Source organism: Peromyscus eremicus, chromosome 3 (assembly GCF_949786415.1).
Source record: "Peromyscus eremicus chromosome 3, PerEre_H2_v1, whole genome shotgun sequence".
In the NCBI taxonomy this organism is placed as follows: domain Eukaryota; kingdom Metazoa; phylum Chordata; class Mammalia; order Rodentia; family Cricetidae; genus Peromyscus; species Peromyscus eremicus.
The window spans coordinates 134,488,192-134,507,150 of NC_081418.1; the positions used below are offsets into that span (position 1 = coordinate 134,488,192).

An 18,959-nucleotide genomic window follows, 5' to 3' on the forward strand; every position below is an offset into this window, starting at 1 on the left:
TCAGTTCTAGGATACAACATCTCAAGACAAGCTTCCTGGTCTTCCAGCTTTTACAATCTTTCCACTTCGATGCAGGTTATTTGATCATACTGTGAACCCTGAGATTGTGTTATTTACTGGAAAAAAACCGTTTCTAGTTGTGGTGTAGCTCAGCCTTAGCACACACCTTTAATCCAACAGTTTTCTGCTTGAATATTGTAAGCAGGATTAAATAAAGTCAACCAAAGGTCAAGAGGCAGAACAAGCAAGCAGATGACAAGAAAAACCATAGAGAGTAAGAGGGAGTCGAGAGGATGGATAGAGAGACGCACCTGGAATAGAATGGAGGGACATTCAGTTTGAGGAGTTTTCTTTGAGATGGTGTAAGAGAAACGTTTTTTGGGGACATTGGCTGAGGAGGAAGGTCAACTGGGTGCTTTCTCTGCCTCTCTGAGCTAGCAGGCTTTCACCCCAGTATCTGGCTTCCGAGTCTTTATTGGTAAAATCAAATGATTGGGATTTTGTTACAAGCAACACGTTTTCTTCTGTGATGTTCCCTGAGCCTTAAGTGCAAGAGCTGTGTTGTAGATCTATTCAACAAATCTGGATACCCCACACGGTCTTTGTATTTTACAGTTGTGGTGTTTTGTGATGGTCTCATGGTCTCTGTCTTCTGCAAGAGAAGCTTCTTTGTGAGAGGTGAGAGGTAAGGAAAAGTATTTCCCTTCCATCCTCCTCAATTCCATGGAAAGTAAAAGGGAGACAGAGATTCTTGTTAGAAATAGTTTTGCCTTGTCTCTATAAAACAAATCTTTCTTGAGTTGAAGAAACACGGTTATCTATGGTGATCTATGAAGTTGTAGTTTATGAACTTTCAATATCTAGTTATGTTGACAAGTCAAATATCCAGTTTCTGTCTTTTGAGAAAAATTTGTATTTTCCCTTCTAGATCAGTCAGAGTCTCTTCTTGATGCTTCATTTGTTAAAATGTTCCGAGCCTGTGAGCCTAGTTTGTTATTCTGCTATTCTTACGTATGACGTTCTTGTTTTGTTTTGTTTTAAGCTGAGTGACATTATTTAGTCTTGAGGGCTTCAAACTTGATATCCTCCAGCCTCAGCCTTCTCAGCACTGATATAAAGGATATGTGACACCATGTAAGGTTATATTAATTTTTTGAAAAGTTATCTTAGTAACGAGATCCTGATCTCCCACACTGTACAAAAGTCATTTCAAAATGGAAGGTTCTGTGCACACTACTGAGGGAGAAGAGTCATCATCAGTCTTATCCAGATGTGAGCCCTGGGAAGATATGCCCAGTGGTGCAACAGATCATGAATGCTATGGGAGTAACCAACCACTTTCGGAATGGATTTAAAGCCTCCTCCACAAGCTAGAACACGTGACTGGTAGTGTTAACAGGGTCCCAAATCCATGGCTGGTTAAGTCATAGGCCCGGGGGTGGGGGTGGGGTGGGGTGGGGGAGTCCTGGCACTGTTATTCTGCTGAAAGGACTTAATAATAAGCTGCCTCTTAAGATCTTACCTTCGTATCCATAGATTAGTGCAACTTTCAACCTTCATCAGAGACACTTCTTTTTATAGTAGATGGTGATACTAGCTAGAGACCCTCAATGGTCAACATGCAGAGAATAAGAAACTGTGGCGCGCTCAGCTCTAAATGGGATGTCTGTATCTCTCATCATCTTCCTCCAAGGCCCATGGATCATCACAGAAGAGGAGGCAGAAAGATGGCAAGAGACAGAGGGAATGACGTCCGTAGTCAGACGTAACAGTCCAGTTGTTCACATGTGACTTGATCCTCTAAAATAGCTGATAAATTTGTATTACTTTTCTCTTCAAACACCTTATGAAGCTCATAATTTCTTCTTTGTGTGTGTGTAACATAAAATCTATAATTTCTTTAGAAATTTTTAGCTCCCTGTTTTAAAAAAAAAATCAAATTTGAAAATAGGAATGAATTTGTATGGACCCCAGCCACCTTATAAGATAGGCAATTCGAAAAGGATCCTAAGAAGGTTTTACATGTAACTCCCACAGAAAGGTGATTTCCCTCTTCCGTCCTTGCAAGTACATCGGTTTGCTGCTTTTCTATAAGCTTTTTCTTGAGATTCAGTTATTTTCATTTGCTAAAGTGTGTGTGGGTGTTTTGCTTGCATGTATGGCTTGTGTATCGTGTATGTGCGGTGCCTTCAGTGGTCAGAAGAGGGCAGCAGATCTCCTGAAACAAATTACAGACGGTTGTTAGCTACCTTGCTGGCTCTAGGAATGGAAGCTGGGTCCTCTGGAAAAGCAGTCCATGCTCTTAACTGCTGATCTGTCTTTCCAGTCCCTGCATTTTATTTATCTTGCCATCCTTCCTAGAGTCATTCTAAAGCAAAATAAATAAATAAACAAAAAATAACTTAAAGAGGTTAAGAAAAGATGATCATTTTCTAGTTAACGTTAATTCTGCAAGGACTGGGTAGAGTTATGCAGTGCTTCAAGATTTTATGGAATGCATGAAAATTGCAAATGTCATCATATGTTCTTGGTGGAAGGACCACGAAGCAGTAGCTTTTTGTAAGGCACAGCTTACTGGAGACAATTTCAGAAGCGCTGCAGTGGGGGTGGGAAGCACCTGCGGATTTCAAGATAGGAACATGGCTCTTTCTCAACAAAGAAGTGACATTGATGCCTTTGTAGAGAAGAAAAGAACACTTACCACCGGAGAAAAAGCAAGCAAAAGCTGTAGTGGAGAGGACTTACCTAGGGCAGAAGGCATGGCTGTGAGGGGCCCGGGACGATCTTCTGGCTGATACAGAAAGGGCGGTACAGGAGTGAGGCCAAGGTCGCTTTCTTGGCACTGTCTTGTTTGTGTGGCACAGCCTTGCCTCTTCCCAGCCACTCTGTGAAACTGTGAGGCAGGTACTGTTCTACAGATGAGGACATTTTGTTGGAGGGGAAGGAGCTCCAGGTCAGTTGTTTTATCTCTGACTCCTGGGGTTGTGTTTAGTGCACTTAAAACAGCATGTTGTAAAAAGGAACACTAAGACAGGGTTTCTGCTCACTTCCTGCAAACTGTTCAACTTCAGTTTTCAAAAAACCATTATTTTATATCATCAATGCGTGTATTTACTTATTTTTGTGTTTATGGCATACACATGTACATGTGCATAGTGTCCTCCTCTAGGGCTCCATGCCTTATTCTCTTAAGATGACACCTCTCATCGAACCCAGAACTTGGCATCTTTTCAACTACGCTAGTGGCCAGCAAGCCCTAGTGGGATCCCCCTGTCTCTACCACCGCCCTCCTCCAGCACTGAGGTTCAGATGTCCACTGGCATGGCATTTGACATGTTGTGCTGAGGATCTGAACTCAACTCCTTGTGACCATCTCCCCAGCCTCTCCATAAATCTTTTTAAATTTAACCCTGCATTTCCTGGCGGGGGGAACCCGTGGCCTGTTCTTGGTACCTGAGATGGTGCCTGGGACACGGTGAGGCTTGTGTATGTGTAATTTCTGTCAGAAAGGTCAATCTTCTTACACGTTTCTACTGTGAAATCATGCGTATTTAGTTTACAGTTATTGTTGTGTTGGTTTTAGTTTACAAAAAAATGTATATAGCCTAAGATCCAGGGGAGATGGGACACACCTATAATCCTAGCACTCAGGAGGTGGAGACAGGAGTATCATCATTTAAACCAGCTTGGCCTTCGTTCTGAGCATAGAGAGACCCTGTGCCAAAAAACCAAACTCCCAACCTGACCAACCAAACCAAATTGAAACAATAACTCCCCAAACATCAACATAAACTGCCGACCCAAATTCAACGATTACAAAAGTGGATGCTACATTTAAAAGTGTTATGAAGTGCCAATATCACATTTTAATTTTAATTCATGAATGAGATAATTTTGAATCAGCTTTTCCAAGGACATACGGACTTACTTTTCTTTTTTATTTTTATTTTACTTGGAAACTGTTGTTTTTCTTTTTTTTCCAGTTTTTTTTTTAATTTTATAATTAATTTAATTTTACCTATCAGCGACGGATTCCCCTGTCCGCGGACTTACTTTTCTATTTACTTAACAGAGATGCCCAGGTATATCCCACACTAGCCTGATGGCTATTCCTGTAAATGGCGGAGAAGCTTCCACCACAGCGTTTCCCCCATGCTCCTCTCTCTGAAATCCCTGGTCCCACCTCTAACCACCAACAAAAGTGTTTATGGCTTCAGCAAATACGCTGTGGAGGACAGCAAATATTCATTCTTTAACAGTCCTGTAGGTGGAGCCAGGGATCACAATGGTGTCTTTGTCAGGAAACCTTTGCCTTTGCCATAACAAGCCTATTTTCTCCAACCTGGGGAGACCTTGAGATCTGATCAACAGCTTCACCGGCCTCTTCCCCAGTTCTAAAGCAACGTCTTTCATGTCTTCACATGCACAATGTGCACAAAGTGTAGGTTAAAAGTGTTTCTCATTGCCACCCTGGACAATCTCATTGAACTCACAGAGCTTTCTAAGGCGCATTTTACCTCAAACATATACCAACTTTGAAAACATAATATATGACTAACGAAAAACACATTGAGAAATCTTACATGACACAGTGCTGGAAGTTTCTACTGACTGTTCTGGAGTTGATTTCTCAATTTCCCTTTTCTCTTTGCCCATCTGCTGGAGTACCTTAGAGGAAACCCCGTTTTTGAAGATTTCTCCCCAGTTAACTCTCTTATACTGAACACTTACTGATCTTACTGGAGTAGGTCAGATGTATTGATGTGAAGTTTTAAATGTTTCTGAATATTTACCTGTGACAGAAATAGACACCCAAGGGGAGAAGTAGAAGAGGAGCTTGCATCTTCTGATACACATAATGTGGCTAGAAGAACCTCAAAGGAAATGTGAGTCTCTCTCTCTCTCTCTCTCTCTCTCTCTCTCTCTCTCTCTCTCTCTCTCTCTCTCTCTCCTTCCTCCTTCCTTCCCTCCTCCCCCCCTCTTCCTCCTCCTCCTCCTCCTTCAAGACAAAGTACAGGTTAGCCTTGAATTTTTTTTTTGTATAGCCCAGGTTGGCCTCCAACTAGATCTTCTTGCTTCCATCTTCTGAGGGCTGAGACGACAGGTGATGTGCTATCATGCCCAGCGCTTTTCACATTTAACAGGTAGAAGTATTGATGACTATGACTTTAAAATGTGAATTAACGCAGTGCAAAGATGACAGGGATGACAGCCAAATGAGAAAGGACGTAGCTAAATCCTAATAAGCTGCATAACAGACACTAGAATCAGATTGAACGAAGAGAAGAGATAAAGTATACAAAAAAGAAATGGGATAAAAAGAAAAGGAGAAATAATTAAATACTTTGGGAGATTACTTCGAAGGGAAGGGAGAACTATAGAAAACACACAGACATAGGCTCATGATATGCCAGAGAATCTATCTGCTTTCCTGTTTAAATTAAGGGATACTACTGGATTTGCACAGTGAGACTATTAACTAATACTCTATTATATTACATTGTATGATAAGTAAGATACAAATGCATCTTCTAGATATGGCATGGCCATTGCAGCCATGAACTCACAGCAGCTTGGCAACCTGCACACGATGAGTCAACATGCCAGTAGGCAGCCCTCCGTGGACTCCGTGGATCACAAAATCAACAACAGCAAAAAAGCAGAGAACGTGAATGGAGAAGTGGGAACCTGCTGGAGATGCCTGGGGATGGGAGTAGGGGTGAGATGGGAGTCTTAAGGATGGATATGATCGAGCTACATTGCTTAGATGTATGAAATTATCAAAGAGTAAATAAAAGATGTTCTAGTAATAAGAAGAAATGTGTGACAAAAAATGTTAAAATATGTTTAATATTCGAGTCTTGCTTAAAATCTTATCAGTCTGCTATAGCTAACTTCAACAGGACCACACTGTACTGCAGTCCTGAAAAACATTGTTTTGCTTTGTTTGCTTATTTTTATTTTTTGTTTTGTATTGGGGACTAGAAGCAGTGTCTACCACATGTTAGGGAAGTAAGTGCTCCATCCTTGAGGTACACCCCCAGGCCTTTCTTTACTCTTTACTTCTAATTTCCACACGAAATCTCATTGTGTTTCATGGGTTAGCCTTGAACTCCCTCAATAGCCCAGGCAGGCCTTGAATTTAGTCCTTCCCTCACCTCCTGAATAGCTGGGATTACATGCCTGCTGTACCAGGCCTGGCGAAGAAAAAAAAAATACTGCTAAGAATATCCCTTTATACAAATAAATGCAGTTATTTCTGTGGCATAGAGTTCTAAATTGATGTTGGTACAACAAACGCAATGCATTTACACATGGATAAATGCTCAGCCATCGAGGTGGGGCTTGGTACTTGACAGCACTTACCATCAAGCCTGAGGACCCACACTGGAGGGAGAGAGCCAGCTCCCACACGTTGTCTTCTGATTTCCACACGTGCACCCTGGCACATGCACACACACAAATAAATGAATAAATGAAATCAAAAGCTAAGAATGGGCAAACACTGCTCGCTGATGCTTCTCGGGGGCTTTTCTCAGGGGCTAGCCTCAGCAACACAGCCCTCTCCTCTCCTGAGCAGTTTCTTTCAGCCGGGCCAACACTGCATGCTTTCGATATGCTTTTTGGATCAATATGAAAAACCTTGACACAATATTTTAGTTTATAGTTCCCCAATGGAACATTCTTTGATTTGTTTAAAGACAACTTATAATTTCAACAGATTAAATACACTGCTCATAATTTTACAGTTTTTTAGTTGACTTTAGAAATTTTTTATGTGTGTTTGATAGTGATATTACAACAGGGCTTTCTTTTCTGTGTGTGTGTGTGTGTGTGTGGGTGTGCGCGCACATGGGCACCTGCATGCATGTTTTACATTATTTATGCTATATAGTAGCTTTAATTTTTATGGCTTTTGTTTTTATGTTCTGCTTATAAAAACCTTTATAAAAGCAAGCTTATATTTTTCTTTGTTATTTACTAGCAAGTTCTAAGATTGGTTTATTCACAGGAAATATTTAAGTCTCTTGTACTCCTAAAATACCTTCCGCACTCTCCCATTTGGCCTGCGGCTTGATAATCTTGGCTTCCCTCATGGCAGAGAGGAAACTAACCTATTTTTCTTTTTTTCTTAGCAAAGGGTATCCGACAGCCCAAGCTGATCCCTGGGGTCTTGGCTGTGGTTTTCATCTCACTTCTCAGCGCTTGCTTTATTGCAAGTTGTTTGGGTAAGCTACTAGACAAGCTGAAGCTCATCTTGACTTATTTGCCCCGAGAATTTCCAACATGTGTGCCCCGAACCTCACTTTTCCTCAGTGTATCCACGTACAACCATTCGCTGTCTTAGGCTTAACATCAGAGCTGTGCACTTGATTTTCTAATGTATATGAGACTGTTTTGTTTGCTTCCAGAAAAGCACTTTGCTGAGGCAGTATTGACATATAGAAGCTCTATGCATTAAATGTGTCCACCTCAAGATTAGGGACAAATATGTACCCATGACGCCATCAGTACCACTGATCTCACAGGAAGGCCTGTTCTTTCTGATATCAAGCTTTAAGATAAGGTTGCTAGGACTGAATTAATACAGTGTTGGTCTAAGACAAATAGGCTGGAGAAAGAATAGATACTTGCAGTAAAGAATCTGCATATGTAATTCCTTATCTAAAATAAAGGGGAATGTGTCAGAGTTATGGGGAAGGGAGAGTTTTGTTAAAACATGATTATATTTAATAAATGAAATTGGGCTCTTGCATCATATCATGTACAAACAACAGCCCATATAGTGAAAATAGAACTCTATAGGACAGAATATTTGTACTGCCTTAATGTGTGGAATGCATAGTAATCTGTCAAAAAATTGGAAATGTCAGCAGTATAATAAACAATGGACAAAGTCTTAAGTAGACATTATAGAGAAGAGAAAATGGAAAGATAGGAAATACACACACTGTCAACCTCCTTGGTTGTTAGGGGAAGTAAAACTGCAATTCACAATGAGTCAACACTATAAAAACACCAGGATGGTGATGACTAAAAGTAGACAGCATCCGATGACGAAGATGTAGAAAACTGGACCTGTGGTGCTTATCCACAGGAGAGAACACAGAGTAGTGAACCTGTTTGGAAAGTTTCCCCACACACCTCACTTACCACACATGTAACTACCACCAGCAACAGAAACGCATACTTACTCGCTTTAGGATGCAAGATCAAAAATGCTCAGAGTAACACAGTTCACATCAGCCAGACACTGGAAGCAACAGATGTGCTAGCAGTCACTGTGTGACGACAACAGATCACTTCCTAGTTATGAAAATGGATGAACTGTAGCTATGGGCAGCAATATTGTTTCAGAAACAATGCTGAGCATAAGTCAGTACCAAAGGATGCATGCCACCTGAGCCCATTCATAGAGAGTCCCAAAGAAGGTCATTCTGATCTGTATGGTTCCAGGCTGAAACTGTGAAGCAAAGCACAGGGTGAAGACTTTAAAAGCCACAAAATGGTTAACTACAAAGGAAGAGTGGGCTGTGTTTGGGGTATGATGGCTACCTGGGGTGTTGGCCCTATTCTATTTCTTGAACTTGGCAGTCTTTGCCCAAAGTGTTCATGTTATGCTAATTTACCAACCTGTACATTTATTTTATTTTTTTTACTTTTTAATATTTGATTATATTTCAACTATTTTAAATATAGTAAAAATATTATTAAACTCGTGAAGTTCATAAAACTTTGTAGAACTAGCCCAGTGTTTGTCAAAATCTCACTCTTCTGCACATTCTGATAGAATAACCTGAAAATGGCATGCACCTGAAAGATTTTGAAATTTCCACTGTAAATCACAACATGGATAAAACGATTATAAAATTTTAGCTTTCTACAGTTGCTTCCAATGAATTTACATAGGATCATGGAATGATGTAGGAAAGAAAAAGAGTGTGGGGGCCTTAACTGTGAGGGAAGGAGAAGGGTGGGGAGATGGGTCCACTCTTCTAAACTGGTGTCTACACAAAGAATAGCTGTTTTTCCTGCCCTACAGTGACTCATCATTACTTCTCCCGCTGGATGCAAAGAGCGAGAATGGTGAAGTTCTCAGACTACCACACAAGGCTAACGTGTACCCGAGAGGAGCCAGAGCCTGGAGCTGCAGGTAGCAGAGGAACTTCTTATGTGCTTCCACTCAGCTTTTAAAGAGCATCTGTAGTAAATCAGAAAGGGAACACATGGGAACTGGCTACAAGAATGAATATCAGTCAATTGGGACAGAATCACTTCTCATGACCGTAGTCAAACAGTGCCACACATTATCTAGTTTATTTTTGTGCTGCTGGAGATCAAATGCAAGGCCTTATGCATGTTCAGCAATTGCCCCCCATCAACAGATCTTGTTTTTGTTTGTTTGTTTTTTGAGACAGGATCCCACTATGTAGCCCAAGCTGGCCTGGAACTAGATACCTTCTTGCCTCTGTCTCCTAAGAGCTTAGATTACAGGTCGGCATCATTACCCTAGATCCGTATTTTTGACATCTGAAACATAACAGGAGCTTCCATTTTTCCTTGATTCAGATATGTCATGAGGACAGTTTCTTCTCAGTTTATATAACTTTGCTGAGACGCCTATTTATTTATATTCTAGAATTTATGAAGTTATGGAGAATTAAGAAATGCTTGAGTTTTGCATAGTCTTTGCTTTTTGTCCTGCAAAAGGCTTTGTTATAGGAACATTTTGCTTAATTTTAAATTAAAAACTCCCTCTCTTTCTCCCTCTCCCTTCTCAATTCCTTCCTTTCTTTCTTTGCTAAGTATCAAACTCAGGACTTTTCACATTCTAGGAAAGTACTTTACCATTGAGCTACACTGCTAGCTCTGGAAATATTTAAATATATGAAAGCAAACACATGTAAGGACACTGAATAACTTTAATGTCTTCTAAGATAATACTCGTAGTAAGATAAGTATGCACCATCACAAATGAAATGCTCCTTTGTAACTAATGCCTCTTTCAATTCTCACCCGAGGAGGTACCTGGAACTGCTGTCCTGTTGGCTGGGTAGCTTTCCAGTCTAACTGTTACTTTCCTCTTAATGACAACCAGACATGGTCTGAGAGTGAGAGGAACTGCTCCGGGATGGGCAGTCATTTGGTGACCGTCAACACCGAAGCAGAGCAGGTATGTATTAGCTCAGCTCACAGGGATGCGACAAACACAACCAAAAGGAACTTCAAAGAGGAAAGGGTTTGTTTCCACTCACAGCTTACAGCTTACAGTCCATTACAGAGGGAACTCAGGGCAGGCGTTCATGCAGGAACTTGATACAGAAACCAAGGAGGAACACTGCTTCCTGGCCCACTCAAAGGCTCATAGGTAACTAGTTTCTTCTGTGCCCAGGAACACCTGCAGGGAATGGTGCTCCCCACAGTAGGCTGGGTCCTTCTTATGTCAATTAACAATCCACACAACCCCTCACAGACATACCTACAAGCCAGTCTGATTTGGATATCCCTCCCCTGAGAGTCCCTTCTCCAGTAATTCTAAGCTGTGTGGAGTAGACAGCAAAAGCTACCCTGTTGCCTTAAATCTCTTTACAGAGCAGAAATTTCCTGACTCCCTATGTATCTTTCCTTCGTGTTTTTCATCAGCCTGGAAAGCCTTTTCTTCCTCTCCCACTCTTTCCCCACTCCCTTCTTCTCTCATCTCTTTGACTTTCAATTGTGCTTTTCATAATAACAAAGTCCAAAATACATCATAGCATAATTTACCCTTCCTCTGATAATAGAAAACACACACCAGAGGATTTATATAGTACAATGCATATCTTTCTTTTTTATTGAATTCTCTCATACAATACATCCCAACCACAATTTCTTCTCCCTCCCTCCACTCCTCCTAGGCCGCCCGCCACAACAACTTTCTCTTTCTCCCAGATCCATTTCCCCTCCATTTCCTCCTCAGAAAGGAGCAGGTCTCCAAGAGACGACAGCCAGACAGGACAAAACAATAAGACAATGTGAAAGCCCTCATATTGATGCTGGACAAGGTAACCCAATAGAAAGGAAAGAGTCTCAGAGACACACGCACTCTCACTGTTAGGAGTATCACAAGAACACCAAGCTAACAGCCATAACATATACACAGACCTGGTGCAGGCCCTATGCATGGGTAGAAATGCATGTACTTTATATGTTAGAAAACTAGTCAGTTTTCTGTATGTGGCCAACTTCTGGTCTTTCCAGACTTTAATGATGTGTCGTTTCTCTCAGAAACCTGCCCTTTCCTACTCTGCTTTCCCTAGTCTATGGCGTAGGCTCTGCTAAGGCTCTTTGAGCACAGAGGGATGTCAACTTTTACTCCAGTGACTTGCAGCTCTTCCAATGACTCCCACTTGATCAAAGGCTCAGACCAAGCTTTCCTTGCCTTTATATTTCCAATATCCTGCACAATGCCAGACATACAGTAGGACTCATGAGCATACAGAAGGACATACAGTAGGACACATGACCATATAACTACATGAGTGGCTAATGAGGACTGAAATGGCTTCTTATATATATGGAAGATAATTCTAATGTGTGGTACTAATTCTAAGTAAATGCATTTGAAGATAAATTCAGTTTGTAAAGAGCTGAAACTGCTCTTTTCATGTGTTACATTTTTCCGTTCCATTTCCCTGAGATCCTGCTTGCCAAAAACTCAATTGAATACAACCCAACCCTGCCACTGGAAGCCTTACCTGGCTACAAGAGATGGTCAGTTAAGACTCTGTATCTCCCATTACTAGGAGTCCTCATTAAGATCACCTTCATCGATTTCAGGAAGTTTCCACTGCACTAGGTTTCCACACCACCCACAAAATACCCCCCAATTCCAGCTGTTTCTCTCCACCACCACCCCCACACACAATTGATCCCTCTTTCTCCTATCCCCACCCACCCCTAGTCTACTCATAAAATCTATTCTATTTCCCCTTCCTAGGGAGATCCATGAGTACCCCCTGCAGCCCTCCTCTTCAAATACCCTCTCTGGGTCTATGGATTATAGCTTGAGCGTCATTTACTTAATGGCTCATATCCATTTATAAGTGAATACATATCGTATTTGTCTTTCTGGGTCTTGGTTACCTCACTCAGGATAATTTTTTCTAGTTCTATCCACTTGCCTCCAAATTTCATGATGTCATTTTTTTAACAGCTGAGTAACATTCTATTGTATAAATCTACCACATTTTCTTTATCCATTCTGTGGTTGAGGGACATTTAGGCTGTTTCTAGTTTCTGGCTATTATGAATAAAACTGCATCAACATGGTTGAGCAAGTGTCCTTATGGTAGGATTGAGCATCCTTTAACTATATTCCCAAGAGTGGTATAGCTGGTTCCTGAGGTAGATTGATTTCCAATTTTACGAGGAACCATCATGTTGATTTCCAGTACAAGTTTTTACTCCCATTGGCAATGGAGGAGTGTTCTCCTTGCTACACATCCTTGCTAGCATGAGCTCTCACTTGTTTTTTTTTTATCTTGACCATTCTAGCAGGTGTAAGGTGGGATCTCAATGTAGTTTTGATTTGCATTTCCCTGATAGCTAAGTATGTTGTATATTTCTTTGTTTCTCACCCATTTGAGATTCCTCTGTTGAGAATTCTGTTTAGATCTGTACCCTATTTTTAAGATTTACTTATTTTTTATATCTAGTTTCTTGAGTTCATTATATAATTTGGAAATTAGTCCTCTACCAGACACAGAATTGGTAAAAAAAAACAAAACAAAACAAAACAAAACTTTTTCCCATCCTGTAGGCCATTTGTCTGACAAATGATCCTCCTTTGCCTTACAGAAGCTTTTCAGTTTCATGAGGTCCCCTTTATTAATTGTTGATCTTGGTTCCTGAACTACCAGTATTCTGTTCAGAAAGTCATTTCCTGTGCCAATGCATTCAAGGCTATTCCTCACTTTCTCTTCTATCAGGTTAAGTGTATCTTTGATCCACCTTAAGTGAGTTCTTTGATCCACCTTGACTTGAGTTTTGTGTAGAGTGATAGATATGGATCTATATGCATTCTTGTACATGCAGACATCCAGTAAGACCAGCACCATTTGTTGAAGAAGCTGTCTTTTTTTCCAGTATATATTTCTGGCTTCTTTATCAAAAATCAGGTGTCCATATGTGCTTGGATTTATGTCTCAGTCTTTTCAATTCCATTGATCAGTTTGTTTCCATTGATCAACCTGTCTGTTTTTATGCTAATACCATGCTGTTTTTATTACTATAGCTCTGTAGTACACCTTGAAATCAAGGATGGTGAGACATCCAGCAGTTCTGTTAGCTATCCTCTGTTTTTTGTTTTTCCATAAGAAGTTGAGAATTGTTCTTTCAAAGCCTGTAAAGAATTGTGTTGGAATTTTGATGGAGATTGCACTGAATCTGTAGATTGCTTTTGGCAAGATGGTCATTTTTACTGTTAATCCTACTGATCCAAGAACAAGAAGATTTTTCTATCTTCTGACATGTTCTTTAATTTCTTTCTTCAAAAATTTGAAATTTTTATCGTACAAGTCTTTCACTTGCTTGGTGAGAGTTACCCCAATATATTTTATATTATTTGAAAGGTATTGTGAAAGGTGTTGTTTCCCTGATTTCTTTCTCAATCTGTTTGTCATTTGTGCCAGAAGACTCGGGGTTTGCCGAGTGAGCTGCCTCTACTGCTTTAAGCAGGCTTGGGAACAGACTTATGTGATATCGTGTTGTTTACACCTAACCCGTGATCACACTGACCTCTTCCCTCCTTATCAGTCTAATGGACATCACATCACCCAAGAGCACTTACAAAAGAATGTATATTTTGTATGCAGAACTTTCTGACTGGGCTTTTGGATAAACAATTTCCCTATTTCCTGGGACTTACTGATGAGAATGCAGAAGGTCTGTGGCAGTGGGTGGACCAAACGCCATTTAACTCACACATGGGGTAAGTATTGTGGTTGGGGCTAACGGCATTTATAAGCAAAGATGAGAAGATGTGGCAAGGAGAACACATTTTAAAGTAGGATACACCAATGTAAGTGCTTATTCAACAGAGTGCCAACAGTTCAATCTCTATACTGCTATGTTCCCATTGCACAATAATCCTATGACTTCAACAAAATGTTCAGTATCTTTGATTGTACAATGTTAATGAAAGAACAAATAACACGAGAGTAATGTGAAAAGGTGTTTAAGATTATCAATTTGATAAACAATATTATCTATAAGAGCTAAAATTATTTTTGAAAGAATTTTAACCTGGTTATTTTCCTTCTCGAAACCAACATTGTATAATATAAGTAAGATAAAAAACCACACGTATAACCTAAGTTTTGCTAGCAGTAATGTTAAGGAAGTATGAAGATGTTAGACATGGTGGCACACACAAATAACTCCTGTATTCATGAGATGGAATCAGCAGGGTTGACAGTTTGAGGCAACCCTGGGCTTCATGGGGAGTTCTAGGGAGGCCATAGCTACATAGGGAGACCATGTTTCAAACAGAAAAACAAGAAAAATCGACATAGAGAGAGACAGAGACAGAAAGAGAGAAACAGAGAGCTAGAGAGACAGAGACAGAAAGAGTTCTAGGGAGGCAATAGGTCTCTGTTTGAGACCATGTTTCAAATAGAAAAACAACAAATCAACACACACCAGAAGAACAAAAAAAGAAAAACTGGTAAATTTATGATAATACACACACACACACACACACACTATATATATATATATATATGGAGACAAGGTTTCTCTGTGTAACAGTCCTGGTTTGTTCTGGAACTCACTCTGTAGAACAGACTGACCTCAAACTCACAGATCTACCTGCTTCAGCCTCCCAAGTGCTTGGATTAAAGGCGTGCGTCACCACCACCGGTTATCAATTATTAATAATGTATTTAACATAGTACAGCCATATGCACTTAACACTTAAAGGACATCTCAGTATGGAGAAACCACATTTCTTTCTTCTTCTTTTAAAATTAGTTCTTTTCCCTGAGAATTTCATACAATGTGTTGTGTTCATATTTGCTCCTCTGTCCCCACCCAACTTTGTGTTTTCTTCTATTTTTCACCCATTTTGTGTTGTCTGCATATTCTTGGATGTATGGTGGAAGGTCAGTCATAGGCTATAATCTTAAAATTGACCCTCCCCCTCCCAGCAGTTATCAATTCCCAAGACCAGTGATGGGATTTTGTGCCTACCTCCACTCTCCATGCTAGGGTCTGATACACCTTGAACTTGCACAAGGCTTGTGCCTGCTGGCACAATCACTGTGTGCTATGCATGTGCTATGTATGTGCACTGTGTGCTATGCAGTTCTCATGTGCAACAGCCATGCTGTGTCTGGAGGACACTGTTTCCTTGTAGCCACCCATTTCCTCAGGTTCTGACACTTCATCCACCAAGACCCCTGAACCTCAGGAGGAGGGGATGTGGTACAGATGTCCCGTTTAGAGCTGAACATTCTTATTATTTTCACCTTAGCCAGCTGTGAGTCTCTGTTAATCTTCATCTACTATAAACAGAAACTTCTCTGATGAAGATAGAGAGATGCATGAATCTATGGGTATAATGATAAGTCATTAGGAGTTGGTTTAGTTCTATGTCCACTTAGCAGACTAATAGTGTAGGGTCTCCCCTAGGGCCTGTACCACAAGTTCTTGGGCTGACTGACCATGGTGTCAGACATGGGATTTATCTTGTGGTACAGGGCTTAAATCCAATAAGAAAGTTGGTTGCTCCTATAATGTTCGTGTGACTACTGCACCAGTGGTTATGTCTTGCCAGACAGTCATGGTAGCTTGCCAGGTTCACAGCTGGGTAAGACTAATTACATTTTTCCCCCTGGTATCATACGCAGCACCTTCCAGCACATAAAAGCTAGTCAGTAGGGATGAAGCTTGCAGATAACATCAGCTTTATTTCTGTGACTCAAATCTGTCTTGTCTTTAGCAATAGGGTCACACTGTCAAGTTCTGGAGGGTAACCACTAGCATTGGTAATAAGCTGTGGTATTTAGAGGGTCTATTGGACCTCACTGGCTCACAGATCCAAAGGAGGTAAACCATTCCCAGCCCTAGGCTTTTTATTTGTTAGCCTGTGGTGTCTAAGAGGGGTAACTTATGGGGTAACTTCATTTTAAATCTACCTGTCTGAGCTATTTCACTCAGAATGATTGTTTCCAGCTCCATCCTGTAAATTTCATAATTTAATTTTTGTTAACAGCTGAATAATATTTCATTGTGTAAAATATACCAGATTTTCATTTTCTGTTCCTTAAGCTATTTCTATTTTCTGACTATTATGAATAGAGCAGCAATGAACATGGATTAGCAGGTATCTAGATCTAAGAAGGATATAGAGTCATTTGGGTATATGCTCAAGAATGGTATAGCTGGATCATATACTAAATATATTTCTAACCTTTTGAGGAAACTTCACATGGACTTCTGCAGTGGCTGTACCAGTTTGCACTCCCACTAGCAATGAGGAGTGTTCTCCTTTCTCCACACCTTTGCCAACATTTGCCTTGGTCTGTTTATTTGGATCTTAGGAATTCTGACTGGAGTAAGATAAAATCTCAGAGCAGTTTTAATCTGCATTGCCCCGATGGCAAACAATGTTGGACATTTTAAAGGTATTCCTCTGCCATTCGTATTTTGTCTTTTGAGAGCACTCCGCTTAGTTCACCAAACCCCATTTGTTTTGCTGGTGTTTACCTTTTTTCCTGTCAGTTCTTTGTGTAGTCTGGATACTAACCCTCTGTCAGGTGTATAGCTGACAGATATCCTCTCCCCTCCTTAGGCTGCCTCTCCCCTTGAGTGATGGTGTCCTTTGGTGCACAGAGCCTATCTACTTCCGTGAAGTTCCATTTATTAGTTATTGGTCTTAATCCCTTTCCCAGTGGGGTCCTGCTCAGAAAGTCCTTTCCTGTGCCCATGACTTTGAGAGCCCTACTTTCTCCTCTATCAGATTCAGGGCATCAGGTTTTATCTGAGGTCCTCGATTCCTCTGGAGTTGAGTCTTGTGGGGTGGGAAGTAAAGATTCAGTTTCACTGTATTGCTGTTAGCTGTCCAGTTCTGCCAGTACCATTTGTCGAAGATGCTCTGTTCTCCCGTCTTCTTTGCTGGCTTCACTGTAAAATCTCAGGTAGATACAGCAATGCAGACTTACTTACGGCTCCCCAGTTCCAGTCCATCGATGCATGAGCCTGTTTTTATGCAGTGCCATGCTGGAGTTTTTGTTTGTTTGTTTGGATGGTTGGTTGGTTTTGTTTGTTTTTTAAGACAGAGTTTCCTGTGTAGCCCTGCCTGTCCTGGAACTCACTCTGTAGACCACGCTGGCCTCAAACTCAGAGATCTACCTGCCTCTGCCTCTGGAGTGCTGGGATTAAAGGTGTGTGCCACCGCTGCCAGAGTTGGAAGTCACATTTCAAATGCTCAATAGCTACATGTAGCTGGTGGCTCTTGTAGTGCAGGTTGCAGCTCTGAGGAGTCACTCGCTCTACTGTCTGCTCTACTTCTCCAGATTGTCCTTGGTATAATCTCTAGCTCACTGTTCTCCTTCTCTTTCAGATTCTGGCATAAGGGTGAACCCAATAACTTTATGGAAGAAGATTGTGTTGTCCTTATTAATGTCCAAGATAAATGGGCCTGGAATGACTTTCCTTGTCATTTTAGGGCCAGTAGGATTTGCAAGTTACCTGGAGCAACATTCGGTTGGAAGCCCACAAAGCAGTTGTTATGATGGAGATGGCAAAGATGAACCTATCAGACCGGGGAAAGTGTCTATGCACCATAGAAATAGAGAACACACTGGATCATAGGGCACTGTCAACCATGAGGATGTTCTTAATTATTTTTGCTTAAATGTAATTGAAAACACATAGTGTGGCTTGTGCTCTCTGCCTCATTATCTGTGTGTGTGTGTGTGTGTGTGTGTGTGTGTGTGTGTGCATGCTCTGTGTGGTATTTTGTTAGAATGAGCATCATCCTATGGGAATCAGTCTTTATCTTTGCTTCCTTGACGGTATTTTAAGATATTTACTTTTCAGTCGGTATGCATTAGTTATGTATCTAATGGAAGGATTAAGTAATACAATCTTTTTGCTATTTTTTTCTTGCTCAAATTATTACTTCTTAAAACTCAAACTTACAGTATACACATTAGTAGTGATAAATCTTTTGTTTGTTTGTTTTTTTAAATTCTTCTCTCATACATCCTGACCACAGTTTCCCCTCCCTCCATTTCTCCCAGTACCCCCTTAACTCCCATCTCCCCCAGATCCTCCGTTTCCCTTTTGAGAAGAGCGGGCCTCCCAAAGATATTAACCGAACACAGCACAACAAGATTCCTAACTAGGCACAAACCCTCACATCAGGGAGGGCCAGACAAAGCAGCCCAGTAGGAGAAAGGGTCCTATTCAAACCCAAATCTCAGTTTAAAATGTTAACATTTCTACTGTTTGATCTTTTACTTCCACATTTAAGTAGTTACTAACAACCTCCCAGGAAAAACAGTGTAAAACAAGTCTCGGTGATGTATTATACAGATAGAGAAGAAGGATATAAACCTTCTAGCATTTTTTCTTCTTTCTTCATTCCAGCTGTCAGGCCAAACCGCGTAGTTTCATGCTGACTTAATTTCATTTAAATGAGCTCTTTCAACTCCCTTATAGCTGAGGAAACAAAATTCTTGAAAAGCTAAAGAGCTCCCTTTTTCATTGTTTGTTCATGGCAATCTGGACTATGACTCATCTACCTTTTCCTGGAGATGAACCATGTCTCCTTTGTACGTACAGGAAAGTTTATGGAGATATGCTGACCTTTTCACTTAGCTAAGGACTCAATTTTCTTAATTATTTGAAGTTCATTCCATTGGTGTTTTCATTTTGAATCATGAAGATATTACTTTTAATTCATTTATATAAAT

The 18,959-nt window shown here is 40.6% G+C and overlaps 1 protein-coding gene across 2 annotated transcripts; it reads left to right on the plus strand.

The window, feature by feature from the left end:
• Positions 1 to 4,858: 4,858 nt before the first annotated feature.
• On the plus strand, positions 4,859 to 17,865 carry LOC131906103 (C-type lectin domain family 4 member D-like). 2 transcript variants are annotated; one of them, XM_059256894.1, is made up of 6 exons: positions 4,859 to 4,886; positions 7,137 to 7,229; positions 9,044 to 9,154; positions 10,023 to 10,174; positions 13,854 to 13,969; positions 17,603 to 17,865. In XM_059256894.1, exons 1-6 carry the CDS (start codon positions 4,859 to 4,861, stop codon positions 17,772 to 17,774), a joined length of 672 nt encoding a protein of 223 aa, XP_059112877.1. In that variant the 3' UTR covers positions 17,775 to 17,865. The 2 variants fall into 2 exon arrangements, with proteins under 2 accessions (XP_059112877.1, XP_059112878.1); XM_059256895.1 differs by having other exon boundaries at positions 10,026 to 10,174.
• The last annotated feature ends 1,094 nt before the right edge of the window (positions 17,866 to 18,959 follow it).

Excerpts from the sequence above, each read along its gene's own strand:
- LOC131906103 (XM_059256894.1), top strand. The coding sequence starts at position 4,859 with ATGTGGCTAGAAGAACCTCAAAGGAAAT. Across the intron at positions 9,155-10,022 it reads GCCAGAGCCTGGAGCTGCAG|GAGGTACCTGGAACTGCTGT; the intron begins GTAGCAGAGGAA and ends TTCTCACCCGAG. Across the intron at positions 13,970-17,602 it reads CCATTTAACTCACACATGGG|ATTCTGGCATAAGGGTGAAC; the intron begins GTAAGTATTGTG and ends CTTCTCTTTCAG.